The sequence below is a fragment of the Rhipicephalus microplus genome, chromosome 2, assembly GCF_043290135.1.
Source record: "Rhipicephalus microplus isolate Deutch F79 chromosome 2, USDA_Rmic, whole genome shotgun sequence".
Lineage (NCBI taxonomy): Eukaryota > Metazoa > Arthropoda > Arachnida > Ixodida > Ixodidae > Rhipicephalus > Rhipicephalus microplus.
In genome coordinates this window covers 247245881-247265863 of record NC_134701.1, presented here as the reverse complement: position 1 = coordinate 247265863, position 19983 = coordinate 247245881, and the positions used below count along the sequence as shown (strand labels likewise).

The 19983-nt window shown below is 46.0% G+C and overlaps 1 protein-coding gene across 1 annotated transcript in view; it reads left to right on the top strand.

Moving 5' to 3' along the window:
- The window catches only part of LOC119169311 (uncharacterized), a 29509-nt gene that overhangs the window by 3260 nt on the left and 6266 nt on the right, over positions 1-19983 (top strand). Inside the window, exons 5-11 of the mRNA XM_037420423.2 lie at positions 376-440; positions 1008-1478; positions 3980-4194; positions 14865-14949; positions 17369-17437; positions 18553-18687; positions 19556-19745. Of these exons, the coding sequence (XP_037276320.2) occupies positions 376-440; positions 1008-1478; positions 3980-4194; positions 14865-14949; positions 17369-17437; positions 18553-18687; positions 19556-19745 (1230 nt within the window). The remainder of the gene's footprint in view (positions 1-375; positions 441-1007; positions 1479-3979; positions 4195-14864; positions 14950-17368; positions 17438-18552; positions 18688-19555; positions 19746-19983) is intronic.

Below are 19983 nucleotides of genomic sequence, written 5' to 3'. Positions count from 1 at the left end.
TAATAACTGAAAGCATCTCTAAAGCAACATATTACTCAAAACAGGCACCACATATAGAGAGAGGCTTAGTGTAGTATAAAACTTTGTGTCATATTAGTGTTTGTATGTTTGAGCTGAGACATACTTGGTCCACACACCATAATTTGTTTACAAAACATGTAGTGCATAATGCACAGTGAAGGATTCACTCTATTGTGCTGCCCTTTGTTTGTTGTGGTTCAAGTTCACGAATCCAGCATGAGATATTGGTTCAAACATTGTTATATTGCCCTCAGAGTAAATCCTGTTGCTAAGCCTCTGTGTGCAGTTTTTCGAGTGATTCGTACGGATATTTTGTGTCCAACTTCTGTTGTTGTGTTCTTCTTCCTTTTCCAGCACCACCAAAGGTTGGTGGATTGCATTCACAAAAAAACTCGGCACAGAATGAATCTCACGTCGCCGTAAGTGTACACAGTATGCACGTTGTTCCCACTGAAAAAGCATGATTTTGCCCACTTTATGAAAGCTATTAAGCACATTATTAGCATTGTGTTGTTGCAAAAGTATTTCTACTAGGCTCAATGAACCAGCTTGTCTTTTGCATGTGTTTTTTTTTCCTCAACCACACTTCAGTTTCAGCACGAGTATTAATTTTTCTTGCAATACAGTTCATCCTGTTGAATACGTGTTCCATTGCTCACAGAAGAGTAGGAACAACTAGGTATTTGTGATGGTCAGGGCATGCATGCAGTTTGCAACTGAATAACACGTGGCATTGATCTCGTATCTTCTTCCTAGCGTAATTTAGTTTTGCACACACTGACAAGTCTGCCAGGGCAGCCAATCTTTTTTTCTCGGTTTCTTCTTTCTGTGTACAAGGCACTTGCGTGGTCGCTTTCATGGTAGCAGTGTATGAATTTGAAGGAACCAGAAGGTCTTAATTCCTCCCAGTGTCAGTTTCTTATTTTAAGAATTAAAGGTTCTCTTCAAAATGATAAATTAACATGGTGGGTATTCATCTCTTACAGAGCAACGCTGCAGCGGCGGACATCGATGCATTTTTTGGCTCATCGACCAAGAAAGACACTTCTTGGGCTACAGTGCCCAATGGGACATCTTCTAGCCTATTCTCCCGCCGCACTGCATTCGTGCGAGGACAGCTGAACCTTTTTGGTTCAACCGGGAAAGGGCAGCAGAAAAGTGCACTAGCGAAAAAGGGGCCCGCGCCGAAGCAGCCCGTTGCGGGTGCCGCCAGGAGCTCTTTTCGCAAAGGTGCAGCACCGGCACCACCCGTGCCACCGCATCGTGTACCTCTTTCTGGTGCCGCGGGCAAGGACAATGGGGCGCTGCTGATTAGCTTCGATTCTCCGCCAGCGTCACCGACCTGTTCGGTAAACAGTGGCTCATCGGGAGCCAGCAGCGCGGCATCGGGTGGCGGTCCAGGTGTCAGCAATGGAGGTGCCGTGTCGCTACTTGACGTGGATGTGCCCCCATTACAGGTATGGCTTGTGACCAGTTTATTTTACCGTAAAATGTTGAGCAGGCACGCCCCTCTCTTATTAGGGGGATCAATTAGATTGATTGAACTGTGCACCAATGACTGACCAAGCGCCCTGCTCCACCCCCTTTCTTCCCGCCATTTTCACTGTTTTTATTCGCTCGTCGAGGGCGAATAAAAACATTTTATAATTGCGTATTCAATAAGCTATTCCACGAGAAGCGTGGGTTCACATTCTTTATTCTTAATAGTGGCTGTTCCGCCGCCACCTAGAATTTTTTGATCGACGACTAAGCAAGCCGCCACTCCTACTGCCCCATCTAAATCTGGCAGGATTATTTTACCCCATAGGGGGGACAATTGCTCAGGATTTAATGGTAGTGCTCGAGAGCACATTGTCATCTCTTGGGCTTTGAATGCATGGCTACCATGAAAACCCTAAGTAGCACAAAGCTTTTGTTTTCCTAAATCACAAAATTTCTTTGAAAAATCAAACTGCTACTTCTCCATAACTGTTGTCCAAGCCGTGAGAACATCTTAAACCTTGCACACGGTAAGCTTGTAAAGCATAGATTATCAGTAAGGTATAGTGAACATAAGCACACATTCGAGATGAAATTTAGCATGCTGATAATCTTTTTATTGATTCGTTATAACCAATGCAGGCATTAGATATAACGGAGTAAATGTTAAAATGGTTCTCATCATAATCAGTCTGTAAGTATTCACACTTGTATTTTATATTATGGCTTTAAGATATTGATATTCTGAATGTGACTTACTAATGCAGTTCAACATCAGCTTTGTATAATAACAAAGCCTTTGCTGTAAAGTTGGTTGTACACTGTGTACGTGAGCCGTACATTATAAAAAGACATGGACTGCATCAATGCATCTCATTCCTTGGCGTGGTTGTGACAGTTTGTGGAAGTGACAGCAGCTTGAAAAGTCTGAAATTTTAAAAAGTGGGCAGGAATTCGTGTTGCTGAGCAGTAGCAAGAATACAGACACAAGTGAGGATGAAATTGCACTAATTCTGTCTTATTTTCTGCTTGTGTCTGTGTTCACATGCATGCCTTTTAGTACTATGTTATACACAGGCACAGAAATTTTAATTAGGTGCTCATGGACTTAGCAGTATTCCGTCCAAGCGCTAGTTTTTGAATGGTTTCCATGATTGTTATCTGCATTTGTCTACAGAATGTATAGCTTGACGTACTCTAAGAGGCCATTGTTGCAGCTTCTCGCAATGGTCGCTATGTATTTGCCATCAGAGATGCAGAGCATCTTGTTGTGGAAGCTTTACAGAAATATAGCTTCTTTCATTAAACATTCGTTTTTCCATTGCAGTAATTTCTGGATTTCAGCTGTTCCTGGCATTTATAGCACACAAGCGAGTGCCAGGAACACTTTCCCTATGTATATCGACATCGCGCATTACTGCTTTCAGGTCAAGTAGAGTTGTGCTTCATGGTTTTAAAAGGACGATTTGTTAGTCTTGGTGCTTTTCTGTGATGTTCCTTCAGAGGCCTATTGATGCGAAGATTTTAGACTACATTAAAAGCCCAGTTTTAAGTAACGTAGCTGTAGAAGATCCTCTGTGCAAAATTAACGTTTGAAATATGGGTGTTGGTACGAGGAGAAAACTTGGTAAAGAACGACTTTTCTTGATACCGAAACTGAAAAGTGTTAATGTCACTGGTCACTAGCAGCTCATGAAGAGTGCACAACATGGAATATTGCCTGGCTTCCTGGCGTGATCTCTGAGATAAGCGGGCTCTGAACATCTTGGAGGCAGTGTGCCTGGGCCTACATCAAAGCGATAATCACCAAGTGCAGGAGTTGTCTGCCGAGTTGCTGTCGTCGAGCTGCTGCAAGAAAATTTCTATACACCATTAGTAGCCCTGTAGTCTTTTCAGCATTATAGCATATTCAATTAAAATGAAAGTTTGTTGTTGTTGGCATATGAAGGATTTCTGATTAAAGGGACCCTGAAGCAGTTTTGACGTTTTTGTACAGAAACACATTGGGCCGGTAGACGAAGTCCCAATGGTCATTTACAAACCAATTTGAGCTCTTTGCGTAAACTGTGTATTATAATTTATTGCAATGCTTTAAAGCTGCTAATCACTGCAGATCGCTGCGACAGAGGAACATGCTATGCCCACGTGACGTCACTGCGGCTGCTGATCTGATTGGTTGTGGAACGCACGGCGCAGGCCTCGCGAAAGTGGAGCTTAGCCCTGAGCGCCCGAAGGAAGAGTTGAGGTAGTTGGGGGTAAAATGCGGAGCAAAGGAGGAGGGTAACTATTTAATACTCGGTAGCTCCATTAATAAGGGGTGTTTCAATTGAGTTATGGTGCCAATGGTTTGCTCCAGGAGTGGTCTAATCAAAAATGGAATGTGGAAAACCACTTCAGGGACCCTTTAAGTGGTATAAATAGTAATAAGTGGAGCATCAGTGCTTTTGGATTATTGTTTTTTTTTTTTTTTTTCGAAAAGGATGCACCATGGCCTGGAGGACGTGGCATGCCTCACTCGCTGACGACTTTCTGGGGAATGTCCCACGAAGGGGGCGCTGGTGACGCAGCGCAGGACGACTCCTGGAACTTTCCAAGAAACGCATCGCTGCCCAGCTTGTCCCAGGAGGCAAGCCTGCCTGCTTCAAGTGACCCCTGGAACTTTCCCGAGGCCAGCAATGGCGCCCAGTATGACAGGTGAGCAGGCTGGCAAACTATTACTCTGCAGTAAAACAAGGGGCAGTCACTTTTGGTGGTCTGAATTCTACCATTGTGCAAATATTTGAAAGTTTCAAAGGTCACATGATATAGTCTGAGTTCTAGGGTTGTGTGAAATTTCGAAAGTTTTGCATATTCGTTGCATGTTTTATTTGCAAATATTAGTATGGTATTCTATTTAAAAACTGTGTATTTGTAAAGCTTTGTATATTTGGATCGTTGAATATTCCAAAAAAATGAAGATCAATTTCATTATGATGAGTAAAGTAGCTCGTCCTTCACATTTCCTCTGTGTTCTAATAGCTAAATGTGTTGCTTAGAGAAGCGATAAGTATTGGAAGTGCACAAAGGCATAAATAATGTCAGCCAGTCACAAGCATGGCAATACGTGTGATATACTGCTATTGCATCTACGATGTGTCTGATCCACGGTGCTGTTGGTGCTTGTGTAACCATATAGCATGCTTTTAATATGCAGCCTTAATGCATCTTACTAACATGATTGCACTAACTGCCTCTAACATGAGTGGTTTGAAGGATGAATCTGGAATCCTTCGTTATCTCTTGGTAAACTGAGCTCTTGTTAAATGGAACATATTTACCCAGTCCATGTTTAATTTAACAAGAGTCTGCTGTACAAGCAGTGAGGCAGGATGTCATAATGAAATTGCCAGGAATTTCCTGTCATTTGCTGCAGCCCTGCCTATTTGCCCCTCCTTATCTACTATTAAAGCTGCAGTACAGGCACACTGTTACTTAGTCTGTTTGATAAGATAGGAGAATTCATAGATAATTGCCTGCTTGCAAGGGAGAGCTTTATTAAAGGGGTCATGCCATCGAATTTTTAACCGCAATCGGTGTTGTATGGGTTGATTCGTGTATGTTCGCAGACAAGCTGGTGAAATTAGAGCGAATTTGGTCGGGCCATTAATTTAAATTTATAAACGAACATTTTTACAAACGAGCAAGCGACCTGAGAGTTGGGCAACACTGGCGCAGTCGCTAGCCAGGAATTCATGAACCGCTTGCTTGGCCAACCCCTCCGCTATTTTATCAACGCCGGCCAGGTGAGTCCGATCCAGCTGGTCAACACCCTCTCCTCTAGCCCTTTCTCGCTCTCTCCTATCGCCTAGCCTTCGGGTGTGCTTTGTGGTCATGGGGAGAGTAGTCCCTCATGGAGTTCCTCATGACTGAAATCATATGAAGTAGTTTTTCGTTCAGTTGTGTACAGATCCGTGGGGTGGCGTCTTGCATTCCTCGTGTTCACAATATTGGCAGTCACGCTGGCTCTGTGAAATATACGGTGTCTTGAGATAGCGTGTCGGCGTTGGTGGTGAAATGCAGGCAACAAATGGGGAAGCGTCACAGCAACGTTTCTGCATGCACTGCTCTGTGACGCGGCAGTGGCATTTTCTTGAGCCGAAAAGAAGCAGCATGAAGGAGCGAATCTGACAGACGTATGATAGTGGTGTGGGAAACACGTCTGTCACATCCTTGGGGGAAAGCGCTTGGACGCACGTGTGACGCGAGCAGCGCTACCCTTCATATAGTGCCACATCACGACCACTCCATGAATTAAGGCGGACCGATGGCTCCCGTTGAGAAGCGCGCGTTTGCACTGGCATTGAAATAAAAGAGGCTTTGGCTTGGCAAGCTGCTGCACGGTCTGTGTTCTGAAGGACGATAGGGTTCCATGGCCAGCTGCGCTTGCAATCGAACTTTTTCTGTGGTGTTCAAGTTGCCGCTGAAACCAAATGACTTCCAGGGATTTAAACAATGCCACCGCATCACCCATGTAGCACTGGCACTTGCAGCAAGCAATTTCGAAGGTCAAAAGTGTCCTATGATTGTGCAACGCGTACGCCGTTGACCACTAGAGATAAATATTGATACATAACAGCCGCTAAACACGGCTGCATGAAAGAGAAGGACGAAGTGAGTTTTCGTTTGATGCTGGACTGGTGCCATCTTGCTCGTCAAGTTCTGTGCATCCTAAATAGATTATTAAAGAACTTACTCGTAACATTATTGGTGGAGGTGGACGACCCCCATACCTCGATGGAAACGCGCAGTTGTCGCACCGTCGGCAACCTTTCGACTCCTTCGACTGCTGGTGCTTCCTCTACACCGCCCTCATCAGTTCAAGCCACCACCTACATCACACTTCCGCACCTCCGGGATCCCGGCACTTTCTCTGGTGATAGTACGATCGATCTTGACACTTGGCTGAACCGGTACGAGCGCGTCACTGCTACTTGCCGCTGGAATCCCACGCTCATGCTTGCCAACGTGCTTTTCTACCTGGACGGCACTCCCCGAACATGGTTTGAAAGCCTCGAAGCCGACATAACGAGCTAGGATCTCTTCAAAGAAAAGATATGCGACCTGTTTGGCGACTTATCTGGTCATCAGCTCGCTACGAAGAAGACTCTTGCCACACGGTCCCAGTCTTCTACAGAATCCTACGTCTCCTACATTCTTGACGTCTTGGCCCTTTGTTCCAAGGCCGACCAGTGCATGTCTGAAAACGAAAAGGTTAATCACGTCTTGAAAGGCATTGCCGACGATGCTTTCCTGGTTTTTAACAAGGTCCCGAGCATCAACACCATCCTTAAAAAATTCCGCCTCGAACAAGCTAAAGCCCGCTGCGTAGCCGAAAGCATCGTGCACCTTCCGAACACAGCGGCCATTTCTTCGTGTGACGACGCCTTCCACCAGGCCCCTCTATGTGACAACCTCACACGCATCATTAGTCGAGAGGTCGAGGCAGCACAATCGGTAGCCACGGCATTACCGACGTCTGTGCCTTCCCCGACCACAATCTCTTTGATACAAGCTCTCGTTCGTCAGGAGCTATCGAATGTCAACCTACATCCTGTTCCTGCCGTATACTCTGCTGAGCCTTCTTATCATCCCCCTTCTGCTCCTGGCATACAATGCAATTCGTCCGAATGGCGTATCCTTGATGACAGGCCCGTATGTTTTAACGGTCGACGCATTGGTCATACCGCACGTCACTCCCGCAGCCGCTGGGCTCCACCGTCCCATTATGCACCTCAGTATCACGCCACTTCTGTCCGCCAGTCGTCCCCATCACTTTCTCCATCTACGCCGACCACATTTTCCGCTCCTGCAGCACCTCTGAGCGGACCTCGCTACGACTGGTCACCGTCCCCTGCTCGTCGTCAGTCTCGGTCGCCCTCACAACGCCGTGCTGCCTCACCGACCTATTCACAGCACCTCCGACCGGAAAACTAGGCAATGCAGCTTCTGGAGGTGGAGCTGCATTGACGACCTTCGTAAGAAATCCTCCATTAAGGTTAACGACGAACCAGAACCTTTTGGACATTACGGTCGACAATGTTCGTGTCAGTGCATTGATAGATACTGGCCGGCATGTGTTCATTATGAGTGCTAACTTTCGCTCCCGACTTAAAAAAAGTGTCACGCCTGCTCTCAACCAAGCTGTACGAGTCGCCGATGGAGGAACTGCCGCAATTCTTGGCATGTGCTCTGCGCGAGTGTCTATTGGGGAGAGAAGCACTGTCGTTCTTTTCGCCATTATCGAACATCGCCGTCATGAACTCATTTTCGGTATGGATTTTCTAGCCGCGCACTATGCCCTCAGAGATTGTTCAGCTGGCTCTCTCCATCTCGATTTACCTCTCTTTTCCGACCCGGCCAGCCCACCGCGAAGAAGCCTCTGCAGCATTGATTTCACGCGCCTTCCGCCTAACTCTGTCACACATGTCGATTTATACTCCACGCCGCCACTACCTGATGGTGATTACATGGTGGCCCCGATTCCTGCCGTGATGCTTACGCATGGGGTTGCTGTGCTGCGTATGATTCTGACGATTACGAGAAACCACACCTTCCTTCCACTGGTCAACTTCTCACTCACAACTCGAGTTCTGCCACAGGGTATCTCCCTGGCCAAAATTACCGCTCTCCCAGATGACCATGTCCAGCCCTTCAGAGTTGACGATTGCTGCAGCTCAGTCAGTGGTTCCACTCCATCACGTTCTTGGGGCGCCGACATCGAGCGAATGGTGTCATTGGACCTCACGTCTAAGCAAGCTGCAGCGCTTTGCCACGTTTTTGGGGGCTATCGTAGCATTTTCGACTTTGCCAGCAACTCTTTAAGCCAAATGACCATCGTCACCCATCGCATAAATACTGGCCATGCAACTCCCATTCACCGCGCCCCTACAGTGTCTCTGCATCGGAACGTGCAATATTACAACATGAAGTCGGCAAAATGCTTGCGAAAAGCATTATCGAGCCTTCATGCAGCCCCTGGGCTTCTCCAGTCGTCCTTGTTAATAGAAGGATGGAACATGGTGCTTTTGTGTCGCTTACCGTCACCTCAACAAAATTACAAAAAAGACGTTTATCCTTTACTTCGCATCGACGACACCCTCGACTGCCTGTACGCCGCTACTTATTTTTCAACTATTGACTTTCGGTCAGGCTACTAGCAGATAGCCGTCGACGAGATGGACCGCGAGAAGACGGCATTCATCACTCCTGATGGCCTTTATCAGTTCAAGGTGATGCCCTTTGGTCTCTGCAATGCGGCAGCCACATTTGAAAGAATGATGGACTCATTGCTCCAAGGGTTGAATTGGTCCACCTGCTTGTGTTACCTTGATGATGTTATTGTCTTTTTGCCCACATTCGACTCGCATCTCGATCGTTTGTCAGCTATTCTGGGCGTTTTTTGTCGAGCCGGACTCCAGCTTAACGCCTCCAAGTGACACTTCGCTCGTCGTCAAATTTCCGTGCTCGGTCACCTTGTCGATGCCCAAGGCGTGCGTCCAGACCCAGAGAAAATTTGCGCAGTCACGAACTTTCCTGTTCCGAGGACCACAAAGGATGTCCGCAGTTTTGTGGGGTTGTGCTCATATTTCAGACGCTTTGTTAAGGACTTTGCGACCATTGCATGCCCCCTCACAGACCTCTTGAAGAAAGAGGCCTCGTTTATCTGGGGCCATGACCAAGCGTCATTGTTTTCCCAACTTACGACACTGCTTACAACGCCACCAATCTTGGCTCACTTGGATCCATTAGCCCCAACCGAGGTTCACACGGATGCCAGTGGACACGGCATAGGAGCTACGCTATTGCAGCAACAACGGCAACACGACCGTGTTATAGCCTATGCAAGTAGACTGCTATCTCCAGCCGAGCGCAACTATTCCATCACGGAGCGCGAGTGCCTCGCCCTTGTATGGGCAGTCGCCAAGTTTCGTCCATACCTGTACGGGCGCTCATTCCGTGTTGTCACAGATCATCACGCTCTCTGCTGGCTAGCCTCCCTGAAGGACCCCACAGGACGTCTCACTCATTGGGCCCTACGCCTTCAAGAATATACATTCTCTGTAATGTATAAAATAAAGCGATAAATCAAGATGCAGATTGTTTATCCCGCTACCCTGTTGACGAAGCAACCGATACTGACGCTATCACGGACGTTTTTTCCGTGTCGCAGCTGTTGAACATTGGCGAAGAGCAGCGTTGGGATGCTTCTTTACGAGACATCATTGACAAACCGGAGTCAACGCCTTGCAACCCGTCCCTACAAATGTTTTTGGTCAAAGACTGAATCCTATAACGCCGTAACCTTGATTCCTTCGGATCAGACTTACTTCCTGTCATCCCAGCGCACCTGCGTTCCACTGTCCTGCATCAACTTCATGACGCTCCCATGACAGGCCATTTGGGCGTTTCTCGCACATGCGATCGGGTACGACGTCGGTTTTTTTGGCCTGGACTTGCCCGTTCTGTTCGACGCTATGTCGCCGCTTGTGAGTCCTGTCAGCTTCACAAAACGCCGTCTGCCCTCCCGGCCGGCTACCTTCAGCCGATCGACGTTCCCACTGAACCTTTCTTTCGATTTGGTCTCGACCTGTTCGGCCCTTTTCCACTATCCACATCCGGAAATAAATGAATTGCTGTTGCCTCAGACTACGCGATGCAATCGGACTACGCGACGCGGTACGCAATCGCACGAGCACTTCCGACCAGTTGCGCTACCGACGTTGCGCACTTTCTGCTGTACAACATAATATAAGTGCACGGTGCTCTCCGCCAACTTCTCACCGACTATGGCCGCACGTTCTTATCAGCTGTCGTTCATTAAATCCTGAGGTCTTGCCCTACCAAGCACAAATTTACTACGTCGTACCATCCCATGTCAAATGGCCTCACGGAGCGCCTCAACAGGACCCAAACCGATATGCTTGCCAAATACATTGCGCCAGACCACCAGGATTGGGACATTCATTTGCCATATGCGACGTTCGCCTACAACTCATCTCGTCACAACACTGCCAGCTATTCGCCCTTCTATCTCCTTTATGGCCGGGACACAACTCTACCCTTAGACACTTTGCTACCTGCAGCCACTGAATATGCCGGGGAAGCCATTGCCCGCACCGACCACACGCTCCAAGTCGCCCGTAACCATCTACAGGTTTCGCAGACGCACCAACAACAACTCTACAATTCTCACCATAGGGACGTGCACTTTTCCCCGGGTTCTCTCAAGCTCCTCTGGTCGGCTACTCGACGTGTGGGACTGTCTGAAAAACTTCTGTCGCCCTGCACTGGACCATTCCGTATCGTTCGCCAAGTGACAGACGTCACGTACGAGATCGTTCCAATTGATACAACAATGTCATCGACAGCTCCGAGCGACACCGTTCACGTGGCTCGGCTAAAGCCCTATTACCCCCCTTCGACATCATCTGCGTAGATTTAGCACCGGGACAGTGCTTCTACTGCCGGGGGTTATGATACATAACAGCCTTTAAACACAGCTGCATGAAACAGAAGGACGAAGTGATTTTTCGTTTGATGCTGGACTGGCGCCATCTTGCTCGTCGAGTTCTGGGCATTCTAAATAGATTATTAAAGAAGTTACTCGTAACAATATTTATTGAAACTCCTCACTGGCAGTGCCACAGTTGAGCGTCACATTTGCTATTTTTTTTACTGGAAGTGAATGCAATCGACCTAGTTCAAGCAAAGATTCTGCCTAAATGTGCATCGTGAGTAACGCTAGCGCCGCGCTGACATGCCGTTCATCAGCTTACGTTTACATATGCCGCTCGCAACAACCGATAAAAAAACCGTTCCCAACACTGAGCATTGTTATGAACACTTATTCATTAACATCAAGTAACACTTGCTTGCGAATGTAGCGTTGACAGACCCTCGTATCGCAAGCTGGATTTTCAACTTGACATGCTTGAACTAAAGCTATTTATTATTGCGGAAAGCTATCTGCAACGCCTGCCACAATGGGGGGGGTCATTGGAATCTTGGTTCACGCCTTCTTCGACCCTTTCTTCATCGCTTCAGCTGTTGGCGATAGAGTCAGTCAAAATACGCAACGTACACGATGTCGTCGCCACATATGGTGATTGCACCAGTAATACACCGCAACACTTGCAACCCACTGACACGTGCGGACCACGCGGCTAGCAACTCTCGCAACACTGACCGCATTAGGGAAGTGCTATTTGGTAACAGACGACGGCACTGCTCCTTCCGCTTGCAACGTCAAGCATGCCATGACAAAATGGCGGTTGTCGGCCGTGGGCGGAGTTTACACCCGATGACTTCTACATTTCATTTTGGACTGAAACAATCTATTACAGTGCAGTTTTCACACATGTGCAAGCACATTTGACCCTCTACCTTCGTTTTTCACCGAAAACTGTGAATTGTTGAGTGACCATGCCATGACCTTTTTAAGCAATATCCCCTGCAAGATGTGCTGTACTTGTCTTGCTTACTTTTATTCCTGTGCACGTGACATTATGCAGTGAACATTCTGAATGTCTGCACGGTCGTTTGCTTTTGCACCTTATCCATTTGAAGCGTAAGATAAACAGTGTAACTTTAATTATACATCCCCTTGTTTTGCAACAAATCACATTTTACAGCCAATCAGTCGGGTCCCGACAAAATCCCCATATACATAGTGTATTGATAACCTTGACTATAAGATGCAGTTTTACACTGACTCTACATCTTGCGACAACTTTCAGATTGTGTCCGAAAAAAAAAAAAAAAAAAACGCCTTTGCTTGAATCAAACGTCTGCCCCGCTGCGGTGGTCTAGTGGCTAAGGTACTCACTCGGCCGCTGACCCGCAGGTCGTGGGATCGAATCCTGGCTGCAACGGCTGCATTTCCGATGAAGGCGCAAATGTTGTATTCCCGTGTGCTCAGATTTGGGTGCACGTTCAAGAACCCCAGGTGTACCGCGCTGTACCGTGTCCTTCTATCGCTCCTGTCCGGGTGTTTCGCGCTGTTAACCACGATGAATGCTCACCAACTAGCCCAGTTTTCCATCTTGCTCAACCCCAGGTGGTCGAAATTTCTGGAGCCCTCCACCATGACGTCTCTCATAATCATGTGGTGGTTTTGAGACGTTAAACCCCACATATCAATCAATCGAATCAAACGTCAGCCAAATATTCACCAGTGCAAAATATGAACTTGTGTTCCCCTAGGATGGGGATGGGAAGAGTAGAAAGTGAGACAGGATGTCTTCTTAGAATGATAAATTTATTCTCCTGGAAGTTCATGCACTTGTACATGCGCCTCAATTGCATGTGTACGTGTTCAGGGCTGTTACCTAGCCAAGCTCTATCCACCCAGAGTAGCTTCAACCAGCAGAAAGGGTGATATTTTTACGTTTTCGGTCCATGGAAACATTTCCTGGTTGACATACGGTCTCCTGCCTTTGTCGCACTCGCAATCACAGGCTTGCGCACGCATAAGGGCGTGATGCAGCTGTTTTCACTGTGCAAAATTACTTTCACTTGACGTCAGCGTTCGTTATAACTGCGGGACACCACTAGTTGCACGTCACAAGGAAACAAATTGCAACGCGCACAGCTCTGTCACGCATGAAGGCATCCTATGCAAACTCGTGGTCCGTCGCTCTTCTGTGATAGCGATGACATTGTGTCTGACTCTTCTGATGGGAGGCTGTTGGCAACGCGGTTTCGGTTTTGTTTTCATGCACAGGCAATTTTCGTACTTATTTTATTAGTAGAAAGATGCGCGTTGGATTTGATTTTTTTTTATATTGCGAACACAGATTCGCTCGCACCTCCTTCAACGAAGTAATGCTGCCACTGGCAAGAATAATTTAGTTTACCTTCTTTGGCAGAGGCACAAGGTCGTGCCTTGGGCTTATTCAGATAGTCTGTACCTGTTTCCTGCTCAAGGCTGAGTGTCCCTGCCTATAATCATAGCTTTCCTATAATATGGCAGTTTTTCGTGGTCCCCTGAAAATCGGTATAATCGGGGTTCCTCTGCAACAATGTGACACCTAGCTGGGGTGAATCCGGGTGCCTCTTTTTTGTGCAAGGGGGGGGGGGGAGGCATCTTTAGTGGTGAGCATGCGAAGGCTAAAGGCTTAGCCACAGTCCTGTGCAGTGAGGTCTCTGTATTTGCCCAGATAGCACAAACTCCTCGTGCTCATTGCATGCAGCAGGATGAAGTGCTTACATGAAACGGAACAGAGAGGAAGCAAGGCTCTTGGGAAGGACTTTGGTAAAGTGTAAATGCATGTGCACTAATTGTGCTCAATTAATAAGGTAACATTGAACACCGAACATTCTGCTGCAAATACAGCCGACTGTTTCATGTGACATAGTTGGAGTAGTCAGTTTCCTTGTCATCAAAATAGTTTGAAAAAACTCGGCCATGAATCGGTACTCACGCAAAAATTTTGGTGTGTTGTTTTTTTTTTTTTTTGCTACATTATGCTACTGGAGGCATATTAGTCATAACCTTGCACATTGCTTTCCTGCAGCACGTGACAAATAAATAATTACAGTCTCTTTATTACCAGCCAGCCTCGATTTCAGTTTTAAAGAATTTCTAGAACGACAAGCCACCATGTGCAACTAATCAATGTCGTCTAGCGTATGAAACGGCACACAACTGCGATGCACTTTTGCGCTGCCTGCATGGTCGTTTGCGTGTGGCATGCGCAGCGCTGTGTCATTGCCATCATTGTCACCTGGTAGCAAAAGATTTTTTTTGGCTTTCTCACGTTTTCCATGATCACGAACTTGCAAGCAGCCGTCAAATAATAGCCCGCTGACACAAGCGCAGCATAAGTGCAGTGGTGACTGTGATAATGACAGGATTTAGGTGGGTATCTCGGAGCTCGGCCACAGTGGTGATGTCACATAAGTATTTGGGTGTTAGCTTTAGGCTGCTTTGTATGATGTCAACGTTGCGAGGTGCAACGTATAGTGCTAGGTTGGGCTTGCGAACTTTGAAATTTATGTAAATTACCTCCTAAGCTTTGTTGACTGTTCAGATTTGGTAGATGATATACACATGTTCACCAGAATGAGTCTCGTAGGCTATGTAAGCGGCGAAATTTTGTGTCGGCACCCTGACTCACTTATCTCAGGTGCCGCACTGCTTTTACAGTATCAAGGTCCATCTTTATCTACAATAATTCGAGAAGCAGTGCACATGAGACAGATCAGTAGTGGTCAGCTCAATATCTCTGTCGCTGTTGAAAGAAAAATAACAAAAAGTGAGCGAAGTGACTAAGTTCCAGATGTTGCATGTGGTGGTTACCAAGGTTAGGCTTTCTTTTCTGTAGGTCACCTACAGAGGAGGAGTGGTCGCCACCTCCGCCAATGCACCCACCGCCAGCACCACCTCTTGAAGAGGATAGCGCGCAACAGGTGAGAGAAAGCAAAGAGTGGTTCACTGCTGTTTTCCTTACAAGCTTGTGAAGGGCTGAACATTGTTAAAATGGCATGTGTTAAGAAAGTGGGTGTAAAGACCGCACGACGTCTGTGGTCTGGTCAGCATTTGCGGGGACGTTGTAGTGTGACAGAGATGTAGTTTCATTCTTGGTGACAAGCCATTACCGGAAGCTTGCTATTTGCTGCTTATATGGTAGCTGATTGGTGTAGAGACCAAAGCATCACAGTTTCAGTGCATGTGTATCAAACCAAGATCAAATAAATGCCTCTAACAATTTCACGTATTTTCTATCTCGTAAGTTGGCAAAGAACCACCAAATTTATAAAATTGAGTCTAATCAAAAACTGTGAAATAAGCTAAAACTTTCGAACTGCATAATGCAGCACACAGTGTACCATTTCAGGTAAAGTATTTCATGAAGTTTTATTAGTTATGATCAATTTGTAGTGGTGCAATGTTCTTCTCTGTTAGAATGTACTACATGTACATCGATGGATGTACTACATGTACATCGATGTCTAATCTTACAGTTTTGTAAAAAAATTTTTACCTAAGTGCTCCAGTGTTGTCAGACAGCTGGAGGAGATGGTGCAAATGTAGCCAAAGCTGTTAAAATTATATGATGTCTTCGTAAAAAAATATCCAACCTACAAAATTTTTCTCAACATTGAAAGACTTTTCTTATTAACACAGACATGAAAGTTTCCTTTATTGGGGGAAGATTTTCCTCTAGTTTTGAGTCCTTGTGCACACTGTTGCAGGTAGAAAAGAACTGCTTTACAAAGCCGATGGCGATAAGCTTTGACCATACTACCGATTACTTGCGCTGTTACCTTGAGATTGCCTTCGATGTAGGAAATCGAGTTTTGAGGTCACTGAAGTGTTAAAGCACGGCGTGATAATGGCCAAAGATAGAGGCATTGTTTTACAACACAATGGCGTAACTTCGAGCACAGCAAGAGCAGCACAAACTCTGGCAGAGCTACGAAAATATGTCAGGGGAGCACTTGATTGCTACTTCACCAAACAAAATTGGGCAGAAACACTTTGTGTTGGCTAGTGATTGCAAAATGATGCCCCAAATAGGTGTACCTACAAGGCCCATCATCGACCGCACCCGCTCGCCTCCATTCAAGCTATCTGGTTTCTTACACTGCATTATTTTGCCACTTGTAAAAAGCTGCACGCACATGTGTGATTTTACCACTTTATTGAAAAGGTATGGCACGTTGTTCCTGCCCATGATGTCATAGTTTTATTTAATGTTGAATCTTTATATGCAAGCATTCCAGCATGGCTGGCTGCTAACGTTTGCACCACTGCCTTTGAGTCTGATGGGACATGGCCCGAGAGGTCTCCAGTTGATGGTCTAGACTTAGGTTCTGTTTATCAAGTGCTTAATTCATCTTCGAAAAGAAATTCTACCTGCAAGCACATGGTACTGCTATGATTGCCTCTGTCTCCATGTTTGTTTCTGCTGCCAATCTTGTTATGGAAGACATGGAACACTGGGCACTTGCTTCGTTCCACCAAAGGTCTTTCTCTGGTATGTAATTATTTCTGCATAGTTCACCGGGATGTCTTCACTGATTTCGCAGCTCATCTGAACAACATTGAAAAGGTGATTCAGTTTGCTGTCAAGCAGGCAATCAGTGGTTATCTAACATTTCTTGATGTTCTCGTCAAACGGGGAATACCAATCTGATTTTATACAGGCAGTCTACACACGCAAGCCAGTACTTACAATATTACTCAGTGCCTCCACATTCGCACAGACGTCCTTTACCTGCTACACTGTTTCAGCAAGCGAAAACCATTCGTACAGGTTATGACAACTACAAGCGTGATAATAACAGAGGGTTGAAATTTGAAATTGAAGTCATCGTTTGCATACTAACAATTGAAATAGGTGCAGTCAAGATGATGTTCTCTCTCAGTATCTAGCTACCACTTTATTTGTTACACTTTGCCCCATCATCTTAGCAACTTGAAAAGACAGAAGGCTTATATTTAACCTAACCTCTAAGCATCAATACAAAGTTACTGAGCTAGAATGGTGTACGCATGTGGAATAGCTTTTTTTTCAGTAGGTATATTTAACGAATAGTGACCAAATTTGTTTAAATCTCAACACTTGAAATACAGTTATAACTTTTGCTAGAAGATATGCTGGCAAACAAGATGAAATAAACCCAAATGCTTTACATGCTGTAGTTTGAGAAAATGAGTCTTTAAGAGAGTTATAGAGCCCACCACATGCCCTTATGTCCTAGAACTGTTTCTACATCTTTTTTTTAGAAATGTTGCAGAAGCCCTCCTGCCCCCCCCCCCCCCCACCCCCACCCTTTTTTTTTTTTTTTTACGCATGTTCACTCTCCTATTCCTTTTGTGCAGGACCTTTCAGGAGCAGCTGTAGCAAGGCAAGATTACCAAGCATCTGCGCCTGGGCAGCTCTCGCTAAAGGCAAGTGTATGTTCCATGTGCAGTTGAGAAGGCTCCTGCTGAAATTTTTCGAAAATGATCTAAGCGTAACGAAAAAAGTTACACCATCTCCCGCTCAAGGAGATCATAAGGCGATGCGAAGCGGCACGGTCAGGTGCACACTGCAGCTCTTACACAGCCACTACGCAGGCGTGAACGTGCTAGCGTGTGCCAGCGCGTCCTGACTAGGATAAAACGCGTAGGTTCACATCGCACGTCTGCAGAATCTCGTTCCCCGACGCCATCACATGATTGCTGAAAGAGTGTAAGGGGGAAAGGCCACAGCGTCTTGCCCAACCCCTTGCATAGGCCAAAACGCCTTGGCGCATGAGCACATTCTGGCAGCGCTTGGCCCAGCTGTTGCACATGGTGCAGTAAGGGTGGGCACACACACCGGATTGAACTCCGCCAGGAGCTGCTTTGCATCTAATATGGAGTATGGCGTTTACTTTTTCCCTTTTTACCTCGCCACAATGTTTCCTTCACTCAGCTGAGTTTGAATGCACAGATGTACCCGATGAGGCTTGTGAGAGGGCGGCCACCGCCTTGGCTCAATCGTAGAGCATCGAACGCGTTATCGGAGGTTGCAGGTTCGGTCTCTGCTAGAAGCAAACTGTCTTTTTATCCATTTTTATGTCTTCACATTTGTGCCATAATTACTACCGGTAACGTCCCCAAAAACTTTCGTTGTGTTTTCTTATAGTTCTCATTAACATAGTTTTAAAACTTTTTTTTTTTTGACAAAGCGTGGTATTGGTGAGGAACTACATTGCGATTTCATATGCTGATTTGTTTTTTCATAACTGCCATAGTGGGCTTGTAGTTCTGGTGCTTGGCATCGACCCGAAGGTCGTGGGATTGAATCCCGCCATTGAATGGAGGCAGAAAGCGAGAGGCACATGTGCATAGAAGTAGGTGCATGTTAAATACGTCCCACGTAGTCAAAATTTTCAGAGCCTTTTACTATGCCGTCTTTCATATATCATGGTTTTGGGGCATAAAACACCAATAATCGTTATTTGTTTTCTTATATGATTAGTTACTGTTGCTTTGAAGCCTGCATTCATTTGAATAACTGTTCTCTGCTCTTTGTGCAGGTGCATGACCTCGTTGCGCTCCTATCTGAAGAAGGGGCTGACTGGTACAGGTGTCGCTGTGGCAACGAGGAAGGCCTGGTACCGAAGAGGTGCTTGGACGTACTGGTTCTGCCGAGGAGGACTCCCACGGAAAATGTAGGCTTAAGTGTAGATGTACGCGTTCTCAGATATGATGACTTGGACAGACCTGTGGCACGGTCAGCGTGAAACAGAGGGCTACTAGTTAGTAATTCAAGTTAGATAATGTAAGGACTTTAAAGGTGTAACTTTTTTTTTTAACTGCTCGATGGCAGGCGTCGTCACTGTCTCGTAGTGCAGATGCCGCTTCTATTGGTGCGAGACCATACACTGTCCGCCAAGGATAGCAAGTTTAGTCACGTAAGATGAAGGTCTATAACCCTTCCACGAGACATTGTTGCCTCTTAATATCATCAAATCCTTTTGTAAAAAGCACTGCTTGCCACTGAAGAATGCTGTGCAGCTTTAGTTTTCTCGGCCAAGCATTTGGACGGCAAAGCCTCACATTTGTACGAGCATCTTATTGAAGCCGTGAAATGTGAAAGCAAACATGAACTTGAAAGTGACGAGTCAAGCTTTAATTATTCAGCAAAAGGGAGCTTCAGCATCTCAGATTCTTCTGTTGCAACCAGAGCCTTCTGTTGTTGAACGAAGAATTCAATTTTCTATTAGTATGCCTTGGTGGAGCAGTGGCTACAGTGCTCGGCTGCTGATCTGAAATACTATAGGCCCGTGTACTGTGTCAGTGCACGGTAATGAACACCAGATAGTCAAAATTTTTGGAACGGAACCCTACACTACGGCGTCTCTCAAAATCATGTGGTGGTTTTGAGACGTAAATAAATTATTATTATTAATTTTCTATTATTCATTTCAGTGATTCTTCACAACTTTATGTATGGACAGTCTGTTTGGTTTTGGCATTGAACTGCTGTTCTCACGAAACTTGCTGCGATACTTTTTTCCGCTTTTGGTGTTTCTGCAGGGTGCTTCGGTGACGTACCGTCGAGCTTTGTACGACTTTGAGGCAGAGTCCAGCCAGGAGCTGAGCCTTCGACAAGGAGACATGGTGCGCCTGCTCGGTGTCTTGGACACCGATTGGGCTCTCGGTGAGATCCATGCAAGAAGGGGTCGTTTCCCCCTCGCATTCCTGGAGCCTGAAGTCCAGCCAGCTGGCAAGTCTTGTTTCTCGCTAGTACAGGCTGATACTGTTCATACAGTGCAAAATATCTTGCACTCAATGCATCCATGAAAGGTTGCTTTACCTCTCTCATTTGCTTGTATCGGTGCTCTTTGGCAAAATGAATCTAAGGTGTTGAATTGAGTTATTAACCCATTCAGGGTCGACTTTTTATCACGAGATGCATCCCTAAAATATTCTTAATGACAAATTAAATTATTCAAATGAACCTA